Source organism: Schistocerca cancellata, chromosome 5 (assembly GCF_023864275.1).
Source record: "Schistocerca cancellata isolate TAMUIC-IGC-003103 chromosome 5, iqSchCanc2.1, whole genome shotgun sequence".
NCBI lineage: Eukaryota > Metazoa > Arthropoda > Insecta > Orthoptera > Acrididae > Schistocerca > Schistocerca cancellata.
This window is the reverse complement of record NC_064630.1, coordinates 625,429,163-625,445,791: the sequence shown is the minus strand read 5'-3', so window position 1 is coordinate 625,445,791 and position 16,629 is coordinate 625,429,163. Positions and strand designations below refer to the sequence as shown.

At 35.2% G+C, this 16,629-nt stretch overlaps 1 protein-coding gene across 1 annotated transcript in view; it reads left to right on the top strand.

The window, feature by feature from the left end:
* The first annotated feature begins 14,984 nt into the window (after positions 1 to 14,984).
* Positions 14,985 to 16,629, top strand: part of LOC126187441 (actin-related protein 3) — a 102,772-nt gene continuing 101,127 nt past the window's right edge. Inside the window, exon 1 of the mRNA XM_049928521.1 lies at positions 14,985 to 15,135. Within this exon, the coding sequence (XP_049784478.1) occupies positions 15,092 to 15,135 (44 nt within the window). The 5' untranslated portion in view covers positions 14,985 to 15,091. The remainder of the gene's footprint in view (positions 15,136 to 16,629) is intronic.

Sequence of the window (16,629 nt, the reverse complement as noted above, 5' to 3'; positions counted from 1 at the left end):
CAGGTGTTGGATAGTTTGCCATAACAGACAGGATTTCGTTTGTGAGTGTTATTTCTTTTGTAAATTTGTTTGAGGCACTGATTTATCCATGTGTGAAATATATTTTTGGGTATAATATTTGTGTTTTATCTTGGTTGTACTTAACTGTTGTCAAAGCTATAATCATTATATCACAATATTGTCATTTAGTTTAATTGTTATAGTGTTTTGCTCCTGACGGAATGCCCTGTCTTCAATTCGACAATACTTCTACAGTTCTAATCTTATTATCTCCATTACTAATTTAATTAGGGTGTATGTTTTAATGATATCCTTAACATATTACAGTACTTTTCTAATGTACAAGTAATGCCAGATCTTGACTGATTCTCGCTTTTATAAGAATTTCCCTCTTTCTCTTACATGAGATTTTAATTCCCTTAGTTAGGAATGGCTTACTTGCTTCTTTATGGATGTTCTGGATAATTTTTTAGGAATGCAATTTTCAAATATTGCCACAAATTTACTATGGAATAAATTGAATTTGACATTAGTGTATCTTTTTATATATTCTTCATCCCATGCCACCTCTTTTAACTTACTGTTGAAACAATGTATCCTGTTCTCAACAATAAGCATCACTGCTTCATATGAACCCACTTCAGGGCTGCAAGGTGCTGTATCGTTTATTTCCATTAAATGTGTATCATAAACATTTAACAACTGGGTACACATTAATTTTTCAGCCTAAGTTCTGCATATAAAAATGTTATCAGTCAGAATCCTGCTACCTTACTGTTCACAAGGTGGACAATTGACTATGTAAATTGGATTGAAACACCAAGCTAATGCTTTCAGTTCTTTATCCTTTCCACATGTTGTAATAAATCTACAGTGAAATGTGCACAAACTGCTAAACGCCTCTTCTTGTCTGACAGATACCTCCATAATGCATCTGAATTTCTTGTAAATAGCTGATATTTCCCCAGAGGGCATCTGTAGACTGTCACAATTAGCAGAGTTCTATTGAGTAATAAAACTCAAAAACAAATGTGTCTCCATTCTGAGTTGCACCAAAACTTATTGTTTCTATATATATATATATATATATATATATATATATATATATATATATATATATGTGTGTGTGTGTGTGTGTGTGTGTGTGTGTGTGTGTGTGTGTGTGTGTGTGTGTCTTTGTTTTCTCCATATATACAGGGTGCTCAGAAAATGTGTGAAATGCTTGTAGGGATGTTACAGGGCAGGTTGTGCTGAAGCATAAATGTTAAGAAAAAAATTCGATACGTTGCGCCGTTTCCGAGTTATTTAGCATTGAAGTTAGCCAATCAGATCATCGTACAGGGGTAAATTCAAGTTTCAGCTAACGAGACAAAGCACTCGTTGGGCAACACCGCCCCTGGCAGGCCGCTTGAATGCGAGTGCGCGACGCCCCGATTGGTTAAATTCTGTGCTAAATAACTCGGAAACGGAGCAATGTATCGAATTTCTTTCTTAACATTTATGTCTCAGTAAACCTGCCCTGTATCATCCCTACAAGCGTTTCACACATATTCTGACCACCCTGTATATATAGTGAGTATACGTGCTATGATGTATCATGCAGCGTAACTTGCTGTGACAGTGCGAGAGAGAGACAAAGATATTGTTTATTACTCTGTGGCGGTCAGCCCTCACATAATTATTCTTAGGATATAGTTTTTTGTTTGTTCTTGTTAAGAGTAATTTGAGGAGAGGAGAGCCATTCTTGTGATGTAAAAAGTCGACGCCATTGCGAGTTTTTGATTCACATTGTAAAATATAAGTGCATATGGAAGGAAATCAGTTAATAGAACAATAAAATATTGTTCATTTCAAGAAGGTGCGTCTTATTATACACCCAGCGATATACTGCTATTGTGATCTACTAATATACCACAGCTGAGAACAGTTCCGACGGGAGCGTTCAGTTCTAGTGAAATAGTTCGATGTTTTCTTCGGAAAAGAAGTCACTTCATGGATCATTCAAATCCACAATAGTAACTGGACATTTCTCAGAACTGAAAGCAATCTGATTGCTATGCAACAGAGCCCCGAAGAATATTTCTCCGTACTTTGGTTACCACTTTCAGCTCAACACGGTATCTGCAGCATCTGGAGCAGATTTCTACAACAGCGGAAGAGTGTAATCGCTATCAGTTTCACACACCGCCCTGTGTACGCTGTATGTATTTACCCACAACAGTGAACAAACAGTTACTCACACACATAGAAAGACAATACTAGGTGGTGTGGAGAAACATTTCAGTATAAAGGCCCTGTAGAGCTAAATAGTAATTAGCCTAGTAATAAGAGGAACCATTATAGTGCACAGTATATGTTTGCATGTACTACCCTATTTTCTGCTAGAAGGTTTTGGTATGTTTTCACATAATTGTCTTTAAGAAATTAATGTATTCCTTTTGATATATAAAGTCTTGGCTCTTCAACATTATAATAATCTTTGTGGCATCATGTTGAACAGTTATGAAGATTGGACATTTCTCTACCTGTTGCAGAGGACCACCCAAACAAGCTAGATACTGCTTGTTTTTTGTTCTCCACTCTTTCCAAACATCTGCCATTCACTTGATCTTCATTTTGAGATACATAAAAAGCTTATTTCCTGATTAATTTATAGTGAATTAAATAAAAACATCCGATAGCCACATAACTCCATTGATTATTTCAATAAAGCATTTTTATTTGCTGGAAAGAAACAGGAAGGCAATGTGGGCCCCACATATGTTGTTCTGCACCTGGTATATGTTTTGAAATGTTTTAATGGAAATAAATAGTGATATATATATATATATATATATATATATATATATATATATATATATATATATATATATATATATATATATATATAGGGTGGTTCATTGATCGTGACCATGTCAAATACCTTACGAAATAAGCGTCAAACAAAAATCTACAAAGAAAAAAATTTTCTAGCTTGAAGGGGGAAACCAGATGGCGCTATGGTTGGCCCACTAGATGGCGCTGCAATAGGTTCAAATGGTTCAAATGGCTCTGAGCACTATGGGACTTAACATCTATCGTCATCAGTCCCCTAGAACTTAGAACTACTTAAACCTAACTAACCTAAGGACATCACACAACACCCAGTCATCACGCTGCAATAGGTCAAACGGATATCAACTGCGTTTTTTTTTAAATAGGAACCCCCATTTTTATTACATATTCGTGTAGTACGTAAAGAAATATGAATGTTTTAGTTGGACCACTTTCTTTGCTTTGTGATAGATGGCACTGTAATAGTCACAAAAATATGGCTCACAATGTTAGACGAATAGTTGGTTACAGGTAGGTTTTTTAAATTAAAATACAGAATGTAGGTACGTTTGAATGTTTTATTTCGGTTGTTCCAATGTGATACATGTACCTTTGTGAACTTATCATTTCTGAGAATACATGCTGTTACAGCATGATTACCTGTAAATACCACATTAATGAAATAAATGCTCAAAATGATGCCATCAGCCTCAATGCATTTGACAATGTGTGTAATGACATTCCTCTCAACAGCGAGTAGATTTATTACAGAATTTTCGCTGATTTCTACAAAAGATTGTCTGTGATTCAACTGAAAGTATAAGCATCACTTAATGCAATGGGAAATAGTGTGGCTTTAGAAGTTAGTACAGAACTTTGGTATATCAGGCTGTTCATGCTAAACTATGTAGTTTTGTTACTACAGCTACAGTTTTTGAGTCGTGGCAGATGTGATCTTTTGGAGACATTAGCTGTGATAGAATCTCCAGTGCCGATTCCTCATACATCACTTATCAAGCTGTAGAAGGGGGCAGTTTAATGCCCATGATAAACGTCCTCAAAGTTATCCATTCATTGCTCGACACTGTAGACACAACTGTAGTTTACCAAATTTCTTTTGACTAAGAAGACCAGTCTATGCACGCCAACTTCCTGCCTATCTTCACTTAATCTAGTTCTACTTTGCGCAGTACTCTGTATATATTTTATGTATGTATTATGTACTTCATCTGTCATGTCGAGTACTGTTGAAGATGACTAATAAATGAGTAAAATACTACATTCATGACAGAACTATTGTGGTAGACTGAAGGACATCACCAAGCTATACTGTATGTTTTTTGTAACAGGAAGCAAACTGACAACTTCTGTGGACAATAGGCATCCCATGGTAGACAGATGATCAATAGTTGTTTGGGCTGACTCCAACTACACATTGCAAAACTTAAATTGAGTATGTCTGCCTAAACACTATAGAAAGTGTCTCTGAAGTCTCTTGGGAGAGATACCCCGTTTAAGAGATACGGAAAGTAGGTATATGAAAGAACTTATATGTAATACATATGAAAAGCATGACACATAATTCCACCTAAGTTACTGTTGACATTAATTTCTAAAAGAAACAGGCTAATTTTCATTATTTTATAAGAAATGGAATACAATTGAAATTGTGTCTATTTTTCAGTGCAAGGTTATTGTTCAATAAATCTTTGGAATGTAGGTAAGAATTTTTAATATTTCGACCTCTTCTATGAGGTGCATCTTATATGCTTTGTCAACTATGTGCAAATTTTCCATCTTAAGCAAAGATAGAGGAGGAAGAATTTGTTTCTCGATTTTGAGATGTTCTTTGTTCTGTGTTCTTCCACTATCTTTGTTGAACAACCACTCACAATAATTGATCTTAAATGTCCTCCATGTCTGCTCAACAAAGACACTGAAAGTTCGTGTAAGTCAATTTTTGCAGAACACCTAAAAATTGAGAAATATGCACTTCCTCCTACATCTTTTCTCATGATGGAAATTTTGATTTTAGTTGACAACATCTACAAAATGAACTTCTTAAAATAATCCAAAACATATAAATATTCCCACCTAAATTTCAAATACCTTTCAATGATTATCTTGCATTGAAAAACAGATTCGACTTTGTTGTATCGCTTCTCTTATAGACTGGTGAAAATTAGTCCATTTCTGCTAATTATTAATGAAAACCATCTCAGTTATACAAAGTTTTAATACAAAGTAGTGGCAATAGTGCTGTTATATGAAGGATGTGCATCAAATGGCTAGCTCTTTGTCTGTGGCTGATAGTAGAAGATCAGTTTAAGTAGTGCTGTGAGAGGCAACGGCAATGTTTGAGTCAACTGCAGTGAGTACTGTCTGAAAGAGCGCAAGGCGAGTTCAAGCGCCCTAACAATATGGTTAGGAAACACGAACAACATGCGTGGATCAAAACTGAAGTGGCAAGTGGCCAAAAAGCATAATGCGTTTGCAGAGGAATTGCTTAATCGCTACTACGGGTGGATGAAGACATTCTTGGAAGAATTGTCACTACAGAATTGTCGTATAAACGGTGATTAAAGCAGAAGTCCTATGCTTGGAAACGCCCTCTCCTCACCCACAGAATGTGCCCCGTGAACCAGCTGGTACAAAAGTGATGGTTATTATGGCTTGCAATATCTATATGTTAATCCTGCATCACGTTGTACTGCAGGTGGAGATGGTTACTACAACCTACTACTGCAATTTCTTGCAGAAACACCTTGGTGTCATTCTGAGAAGAAAGAAGCGGTGCGTTCTGGCACTGCATCCCTTCACCATTCATCCATGATGCCACACAGCAAACCCCACACAGGAGTTACTGGTTATGTTAACATGGGAGATGCTGGAACATCCACCGTACTCAACTTATATGGGTATGTGCGATTACAACATGTTCAATAAAACAAAGGAACCTCTTTGTGGCATGCACAACACAATAAAAGACATCATCTGAGCTATAGGGTGATCCTCATGAGGTATCTACAGAGATAAACACGCTGACAGTGTATGAAGCCTTTCAGCTTTGTGGGGGAATACGATTTGGATGCGGGCGATTATACTAAGGACATGTAATATGGTGAACGTCTGTTAATAAAGTCTTAGATGAATTATAACAGTGTTGCCACTACCTTTTATCCAACCAACGTATTATTACACATTTACTGTGTTACCTCGATTTCTTTTTTTTTTTTCAAATTGTCTGCACTTTAACAAAACAGGAAATTACGTTAAAGCTACAGCTTCTTAATAAATAAAATAGGTTGCTCACAGTGATAATAGCAAAATACTAAATCCTCACTGAACTGTACGAAAGTCATGACACAAATGGTCTGCCTTATGTAATGTTCAAGACCAAATCAAAGAGCACTGATCAAAATCTTGCTCTTGACTGTTGGTGAAAGAATGGCGAGCAGACACAGCTTCCTGTGTTCAGCTCACTTTCCAGATATGGATGCTCCACGATGAAGGTAAGCATGTAAACATCTGCTGAGTGCGATAGTCGACTGTGCTATCATTACAAGCAATGTCGAAACCTTTAGTACAAAGCTTAAATTAAATATCATGCAATTAATCCAAACAACTGAAAAATAGAACCAAACGAAAGTTAACAACACAATTATGCACAATAATAAGAGAACAGATTACAGTACTTACACCAAACTACTTCATCATTTGACAGTAATGATAGTAAGTGAATAATTATAAAATACAGTTGCAAAATAATTTTGTAAAATTAGTTAGGAACAGTGTTTATAATCTCACAGAACGATCACACATTAGCTACGGTTTTATTTATGGCTACTTCCATTACTTCTTGGTAGAAAAATTCCGTATTTAAGATTGAATAGCAAGTACACTGTTTTGTTCCACTGATTTTTGTTTATTTCAAACTAATTTTAGGCTTATTGGGCTATCTTCAGTAAGATGGCCAATAAGCCAAAAACTAGTTTGAAATAAACAAAAATTAGTAAAACAGTACAGTATACTTGCTATTCAACCTTTGCAACAATTATTTACAGTGGAAGAGAATATGTACCACTGGTTATATTGATAATGCTGTATGATTTATATGATGTACTGTGAAATAATTACATACAGTACAACTGAACCAGTTATTTTGATTATATGAAGTGATCATGACTACAGAATTAAAGCAATTACAACAAACAACATCCTGTCATTGAATGTACAAACAAATAGAAAGTAATCGAACTGGGTATTACTTTCGTGTTAATAACAAACTAAAAATGAGGTGTGCTGAATTTGTTACACATCTGTACAATTGGAGGCAAGCTGAAATTGGCATCTAGTAGGAATTGTTTGGGACTATCACATACGCTAATAAGACAGTTATCTGATGAGGACGACGTTTCGTTCGAAAATTATTTTTGAAGGAAAAATCACTTTTGAAATCTTTTTGAGCAATATTTCTGACTTTATGCAATAGACTAATACAAGTATGCAAGGAGACATGCCAACTAGCATTAAATTACAAGTAACATTCAAATATTGGGCAGCTGGAGTCACCACAATATACATATTTCATTCTGTAGAACACTATTTCTAAATTTTTTTTGCCTATAACACACTGAAGGTACATCATAAAGTAGAATTTTTGTGTCAACAGTTCAGCTTTGTTTTTATTTTCAGGCAGAGTTAGTGAAGGTTCTGATAGAACGCAGGCGCTGCAAATATACGTCTATTTCGCTGATGCAGCACTTAATTCTGTAACCAAATTTTGTACAACTGAGAAGAACAGTCATTACTAAATCATAGTGGCAATGCGAACCCTTATATTGACATAAGATTCTAATGCGGATTAGGAGTTGTTTTCAACCTCTAAAGCCACGAATAAATTTCCATTTCAAGGTAATATTTACACTCAAAAATTAAAGCAAATAATTATTATCATTATATATTTACAGTAATGACTGTCCTGCAGTAATACGAACCTCAGCATTTTCACACTCTCAGTTTCAACACTTCTTCATCCATTCCACCATGTCAGACAATAGTATGTCATTGTATTACAAAAAAGAGATTATAAAAAGTTGCTGAACTCTAGAATGATATTCTTATTGTAGTGTTTAAGAACAATTTGCCATTTTAGAGCTATTTATTTGCTTAAATGAAGGCTTAGCTGATTATTTTGGCATGAAACTAATTTTCCATGTACATAAACAAACGTTTCTAGATCTATCCTGTTGCCACAAACCAGAGCAGAATAAAAGCAGATCCATCTATCAGCAGTCGCTGAAGCTGACAGACAATGTGAGGGAAGCGGCTCCATGAAAGAAAGTAGAACACCTTTCAAATTCCGTAACTTATGCATAAGTTGGCACAGCAGTGTGCAAGTAGGGTGCTTTCACATGTGAGTTGTCTTACGTGACTGGTGGTTGGGACATGCACATTTAAGAAATTAATGCTAGTGGAAATCTGTCTTTATGGTTCTGTGAATAAGATATTGATATCTTGTAAACCAATGTTAAATAAATTTCTGTAAAACACTTCTTATACTTTCCGTAAATGTATGGCCAAGTTCTAATGATTTAAAATATACCAAATTTTGTTGGCCACTAAGGTGACAGATCAATATGTTGAAATTGGTATGAAGACAACTGATTAATCTGTTGACAGGAATTAAAGGAAATAAATTTCTTAATTGTGCAACTGACGACTAATCTTAGTCTGAAATATGTACCCACCACACTTGCTGAGAAAATGACAGCTATGAATAAAATCATAATGCATCACATCATTAATGTGATCAAATATTAAGTTTGGTTAGAAAAGAGGTACTCTAAATAACTTCAAAAATTTTTAAAGCTTCTTGTCTGAGGAGAATAAAGCAGTGGCATTTTTTGTGATTAATTATTTTAAAGCTAACAGTTTTTCTTCAATAAATCAGCTTTTTCCCTATTTCAGTTTTTTATATATAAAGTATACAGCCAACCGCTTGCACAAGTTTAGAGTAAAAACCCTGATCAAGTTTCAGTACCACTTAAGGTATCTTCTTCAATAGGAAAGTCACATAAATTAGATGACGCTACAATTGTAAACATACTTGATAAGTGAAGGGGCACAAGTCAAATAGTAGAAAAACAGCGACGTGAGATCCTTAAACTCTTCATGTGTGTTTACAATTTTAACGTCTTGTAATTAATGTGACTTTCCTCCAGAAGAAGGTATCCTTAGTAGTACTGAAACCTGGTCAAGGTTTGTACATTCAACATATGCAACCAATTGTCTGTATACTTTATATAGTAAAAATAATTTATAGTTGCTTCCATCAGCCTTGTCTAAAACTGATATTTCAGATTTGTAATTTTTAGTATCAATGTAACACTATTGGTATACAAACGGAAATACCGTTTGTCAAGATTTTCTGTTTGCAATATCATTGGGTAGATTGACTTTAATCATAGATTAGATTAGATTAGCTTTACTTTCATTCCAATTGCTCCGTAGTGAGGAGGTCCTCCAGGATCTAGAACATGTCAGAAAAACAATAATACAAGACAAATATTTACAACTGAAACAAATAAGCTAATGTACCTCCCACAGGTCCCAAGTGGAATAATCGTCATTTTTTTAATGGACGCTATATGAAAGAATCATTTTAAAAACACTAATGCACTGAATTCAAAATAAAAAACTAGAACTACTACAATACTTGTCTGCAATGAACTCATTACTGCACTGAAATGGCACAGAAGCTAGATTGTACTTACACATACACAGACACACACACTCATACACACACACACACACACACACACACACACACACACACACACACACACACACACACTTATTTACAATGAACGCTTTACTGTACTGAAATGATGCTGAAGTTGTATTGTACTTATATATATATATATATATATATACATAACTACTGCTCCCCAATATATTTATTCCTTAATGAAATTTGTCATTAAAAATGTAACACTTTTTCAAACCAACAGCTCAATTCATGGAATCAATACTAGAAATAAGAATGTTATATTTTTAATGACAAATTTCATTAAGGAATAAATATATTGGGGAGCAGTAGTTAGTATCCCTTGTTCCCATAACAGGCTTCTGCATGATGTTCTTGAGTTCACACCACATATAACTCCTACTACACGTTTTTGTGCCCGGAAGTCTTTAGCTTGGCTTGATGAATTACACCAAAAGATAATCCCATATGACATTAGGGAATGAAAGTAAGCATAGTATGCAAGCTTTTTCATTTTTATATCCCCTATGTCTGACTGAATTCACATTGCAAATAGAGATTTGTTAAGATGCTTCAGCATGTCTGTGGTGTGCTCCTCCCAGTTGAATTTATTATCAAGCTGTAATGCCAAGAATTTAACACTGTTTACTTCTTCTATCTGCTTGTCATTGTGTGTTAGGCATATACTCGTGGGGCAAGTTCTGATCTGCATGCAGTGTGTTTTTTCAAAGTTAAGTGAGAAATAATTGACTAAGAACCAGATATTAATGTCCACAATTGTTTTATTAGCCGATCTTATTAAGACTACACTTGATTTGCTATTTATTGCAATGTTTGTATCATTGGCAAAGTAAACTAACTTGGCATCTGGTAATGTTACTGATGAAAGGTCATTGATATACACAAGAAAAAGTAAGGGCCCTAAAATGGAACCTTGTGGGACCCCACATGTAATTAGTTCCCAGTTGGATGATGCATGACGGCTTAATACATGTCTCTTTCCTAATAACACCCTTTGTTTCCTGCTACAGATATAAGATTTGAACCATTTTGCAGAATTTCCTGTTATACCATAATATACTAATTTACTTAAAGGGATATTGTGATTTACACAGTCAAATGCCTTTGACAGATCACAAAATATACCAATTGCCTGCAATTTTTTGTCTAATGAATTAAGCACACTTTCACTGTAAGTGTAAATGGCATTCTCAATATCAGAACTCTTTAGAAATTCGAACTGCGACTTTAACAGTATGGTATTCGAGATAAGATGGTTATAAAGCCGATTTTACATTACTTTTTCTAAAATTTTGAGAATGCTGGCAAAAGTGAAATTGGACAGAAATTTAATGCTATTTCTTTATCTCCTTTCTTAAACAGTGTCTTAACTTCAGCATATTTCAACCATTGAGGAAATATTCCACTGATAAACGACTGGTTACATAGATAACTTAATATGTTAGTTAACTCAGAATCATATTCTTTAATTAACTCTGTTGATTTTTCATCATACCCATTAGATGTTTATGATTTTAAAGATTTTACTATGGACATTATTTCTGCTGGAGTAGTGAGGGTCAATTTCATATTATGGAAGTTACTTAAAATGTCTGCTCTGTGCTACTCCATAGCAGCATCTACAGAACCTGATAACCCCATCTTTCCAGTAACAGTTATAAATTGTTTGTTAAAAAGTTCTGCAACACTATACACATCTGTCACCAATGTATCATTTATTCTTAAGTAATTTCAGATCATATTTCAAAAAACTGGCATACATATTCATATTAATGAATGTAGAAACGATTTTCTTTGCATATGCTAGTGAAATTTGGTTAGCTTTTTAGGTATCAAAGTAATTGACCTTGAAAATTATTGAATAACTGTTAAACATTTGTCATATAATACATTTCCTGTACTTCCTATCAAATTTAGTTACTGAGGTATGAGATATACTCAAATTTATGGTATCAATTATGTAAAAAGTGGCGATTTTATAATTTTTCACCCCCTGTGAAAGTTTATGTGGACTTTCATGGGTTGACACTTATCAACAATTCTAAGTGGTTCATAAAGGTTATCAATTAATTGAGGAGGTTCGAAAAATGAACAGTAAATTGCAGGTGGTTTTACAGTCTCAGGATAATTGCCAGTTGACGTCTATTCTCGGAGAAGCACGCGAGAAGTCTTATATCTGTGCAGAATTACAGCTACGTTGGGCATAAATTCGGGATTGTCTGTCTGGCGATTTTGGGCTGGGAAGGAACAGCATTGTATCACTTAAAATTCTCTCTTGATCTACACACGATTTTCCTTTAAGAATAATGAAAAGAACGATTTTCATAAGTTATGGTTAATGTAAAAAAACATGTATATTTTAACTGACAATGTATTTTCGGAACTTCATCATTCCATTTATAAAATGTTTCCCAACACATGGCAGGGATGGTACATCAACGATGAAGAAACAGTCATTCTTGTTTGCAGGGATGTATTTGTTATTTATTTACAAATAATGCTCTTCACGTGACTAAGGCATCCTCACATTGGCTAAATATTGAGATACCTTGTATACATAAAGTCCCAGTAAATAATTACCTTCGTCAAGAGTCTGACAACATTGCACAGTATTATTCTTGAGGCATGCGACGTAACCCAGCGATTGAACCACAGAATTATGCCTACATAGATCTGTCACCATGCAAACATGTCAAAAGTGTGGTTGCTCATGTCTGGGGTAATCACTGTTTTGCCTTCATTTGACTACATTGTATAACTTAACAAGGGCACTTAGGAGTTATTTGTTAGGATGTTCTGTATGCTTGGTATCCTAAGTGCCTAACACCATCTTATACTCAGTCAGTGTGAAAGTGCATGAATCAGGTGAAATTCGTCACTGGTAAATATATAATAAATACATTACTGCAACCAAGACTGACATTTGTACAGAGCCGTAAATATGGCTGCCAAATATTTCAAAATTGATTTTACTCGTTCTAATAACCTCTTCCTCGTTAGGTACTCCGTTATTAGCGTATTTGATCTCCCAAACAATTCCTTCAAGATGCCCATTTCCATATCCGACATCTGAAGTCTGTTTTTTGTTCACCGAATTCACTACAAGCTATTCAACAATAATCTGTGCTACACCCATACGAATAATTTCACTTTCCATCGTGTTGAATGCTGCGTAAAAAAGGGCCCCTCACTCGTTCAATAATACTGTCAAACTGTCAATGCATTTATTATCAAAGGGCGCGTATTGACGTGTTATCAGTACTAGAAGTATTGATAAGCAATATTGATAGTCCTCAAAATAGTGTCAGTGTTATCAATACATACAGAATGTGTAAGGTGAAGTATTTATGGTTCGACAGTATTCTCCTTTCACATGTTGACAGAGATTCACGAACCAGCCACCTGGTACACTGTTTATGTTTCCAGTGCACCTCCGTGCATATCATACATCAAATTTAATTTTTCGAGCAGCTTTTTAAAATACCAGTGCGAGGGTTCTCATGGTATGTAGAATTTGAGGAAGGGCAGTTGTGGATTCTCTATGACACTGCTTACTTTATTAATTTGAAAATATTGCATAGGTTAATGAATTCCATAGCAGTCTAGAAAAACTACTTCCGCTTGGGAAAAAAAGGTCATATATCTACAGTGACTAGTAAGAGGTGCGATAAAAGCAAGTCAGTTCACCAAACTATTTCCATACAAAAAATAAAAAAATAAAGGATTTGCGTTAAGTGCCTGAACATAACCTTGCCAAACAGATATAACTGCTGCACAGGTTTCCATAGAATTTAACTGATTGGGTATTCTGACATTACAGAACAAAACGTCCAGCATTCTTAAGATCTGACTGTCAGCATAAATGTCAAAGTTACTCCTAATCTCTTGTCAAAACCGATTGCCTCGCTCATTAACATATTTTGTTTCTTTATTTTATCTCGTATTAGCATTAATACCTTGCTCTCACCCTCAATTTTAAAAAGACCCAACATATTCAGTACTGCACATCTAGAGGTACTACACCAATGACAAGTTTAACACTCAGTGAGGAAATAATAAATAAGATGGAATCTTCAAAATTGTTAGGAGTGCATATTGATGAGAATTTTAACAGGAAAAAACACACTTTGGAACTCCTAAAACAACTCACTTCAGCCACATTTGACTTTAGAATCATTGAAAATCTTGGGGAGAGACAAATCAATAAGTTGACGTATTTTGCCTATTTCCATTCAATAATGTCATATGGAATAATGTTATGGGATAATTCATCCTTAAGAAAGGAAGTCTTCATTACACAAAAAACGTGCTGTGAGAATAACATATGGTGTTCACCCACAATCATCTTATAGACATCTGTTTAAGAAGTTCGGCATTCTGAGTACTGCTTCATGGTATATTTATTCCCTCATGAAGTTTGTTGTAAATAATCCACTACAGTTGAAGAGTAACAATGAGGTACGTAATTACAATACCAGAAGGAAAAATGACATTCATTATTCCACATTAAGGTTGTCATTAGCACAAAAAGGAATGCACAATGCCGGACCAAAAATTTAACGTTATTTACCCAGTGATGTAAAATGTCTGACAGACGCAAAAGTAAAATTTGTTGACAAAATGAGAAAGTTTCTACTTGAAACATTTTTAGTATGTAGAAGAATTTCTATTACTGTAAAATGTAAAAGGTTATGGATAGGAATTACTAACTCACATCAGTAAATCTTTTAAAAAAATAGAAATGTTTAGAATGTAACTGTATGTACAAATTATAATGACTCGTTTCACATCATTACTATCTATCGTGCAAAATTAATTATGGATCATATTACTAACTAGCTGCATGGTGCAGGACTCGTCGGAAAATAATTTGTGAAATCTGTTGGATCCGTTGCTCTGATTTATCAGTAAATTGACAGTTGACCAGTCTCTCGTTTTTTTCGTAGCAGTCTCCGATCCTTCTCCTCTTTTTCACTGCTGACTGTTGTTTGCAAGCCATAGCTTATGGAATTTGCAGTACTGGCTTTCTTTTGGGTGTTCGACGTCTTAACTTTGTAAAACCGCATTGTTAACTGACAATTTTTGTCAATATTATTCACGATGTGAGGTCACTTCAATGTATTATAGATTCGTCAAACTAATATTGTCAATAAATATTGCAGCATCCTTGAGTAAAGTTTATAACTCAGGTGTGTGCCAAAGCGAACGGCATGTGAGAATATTTTAGAGTGGAAGGGGTGGGGAAATGCACGTGTACGAAATTTGTCTCAGTTGAAACCCAGCTAAATCAACATCACATGCAACCATCTAGGTGGTGTCTAAATGCAGATTGTTGAGCACTTCCATTGGCAGGAAAGATATACCTACTCTTCAGGAAGGCAGATTACTGGAGCTGCTAATGATTATCTTTGCAGTATGATATCAGTGCCGGAAGAAGGTGTGGTTTTTGTGCTTAATTCATAATTTACCTAAATTTTACGTGACATAATGGCTGGAAGATTGCCTGCATGTGTCATCGATGTTGGAACGGGGTATGTATAACAACCAGCATGTTGATAAAATACTGACTGTTTGTGGTAATTTTGTTTACATTTGGTTGTCAGATTCTTGGACAATACTATTTCTCTTGTTTATTTGGTCCCGGTCTGAGTAATCACTCATGTCGTATCTGACAATAATCGTTTGAGCCCAGTGAAAAGAATGCCTTAATCAAATGTAATTACTAGCTGCTGTACATGCAGCCAGCACTTGTGCTTGTGTTGTAGGTGATTGCAATCACCCGAGGAGAAATTGCTGAATGTTACTGCTTTTGCTGTGGCTCTTAGTCTGCTGCTAATCGTTTGATTGGGCACTGTTTGGGCGGTTAGCACACCGGACGAGTAATTATGCACTATTGGTGACGGGCTAGTCCATAGTTTGCATTGTTGACATAGCACGTAACGGTGGTGATGCTTCTGTTGTTGTTATTTGTTGTTGACAAAACAGTTGTGTATGTACATTGGCGTCAATGCTTATTGAATTTAATGAAGTGAATGAACCTTTTCGCAAATGTTTACGGGATAGTATCAAAAAGTGCAACATTAAGGTTCCGAGATTCCTACCCAGTACTAACAAAAATGTGAAGAAAATTACTTTATCCATGGTGTATGTGAAATTCACGTCCAGAAGATGACACATGGCATTCAACAGCAAGCCCATCCAAAGAGCGATGAAATACCTCCTGAACATTGTTTAGAAGATTACAGTGAAAAGCTTTCAGTACAGCAGTCAAGAATGCAGAGTTTAGGTAAATATACATGTATTTTCGAATTAGTTTCGTTGAGGTGAGTGTATTTTGCTCGCTGTTTTACGTCTGATTAGGTTCCCCTGATGTACAGTATTCCAGATACTATATGACTGTCAAAGGATGGCCGCCTTCGTGAAGTGGATGGATTTTCCCACTACTAGTGTTTAAAGTTCTCCAGTTTCCTGATTGTTAAAGGAACAAATGAAAGATGATTTTTTTTTTCTATTTTGATTCAGGCCTCATTTCACGAATATTTTCCATACATTAATTCTTCATTGATTGTAGCACAAATCTGAGAATTTTATTGTGGCAGGGCATCCGAGTTTATTCATTTGAATGAAACACACAACTAATTTCGAAAATTATAAAACAATACTATACTGCACATAAACTTGTTGCCTAAGCTACATAACTGGGCTGATGTTATGTGTTTGTTCCCACCCTAAAATCTTAGTTGTGATGGCAGGCTGATAGGTAGGGCAGTCTGAGGTATAGGTTAGATTGGAAGATGACAGTTTGGTTTCGAGTTGGCGAGCTAGTGAGTGTGAAAGCAGAAAATTTAGTTCAGGTAACAAATTGACATGTAGCTAATGTTCATTTCTGTGCCATATTAAAAAAATGCAGGGTATGGTCGAATATGTAACCCATAATTGTTGATGTACCGGTGCAACAGGAATAAACTGTAGTTGATATTAGTGTTGCTGCTGTGTCAGACCAATAGGCTCTCACTCATTGACAG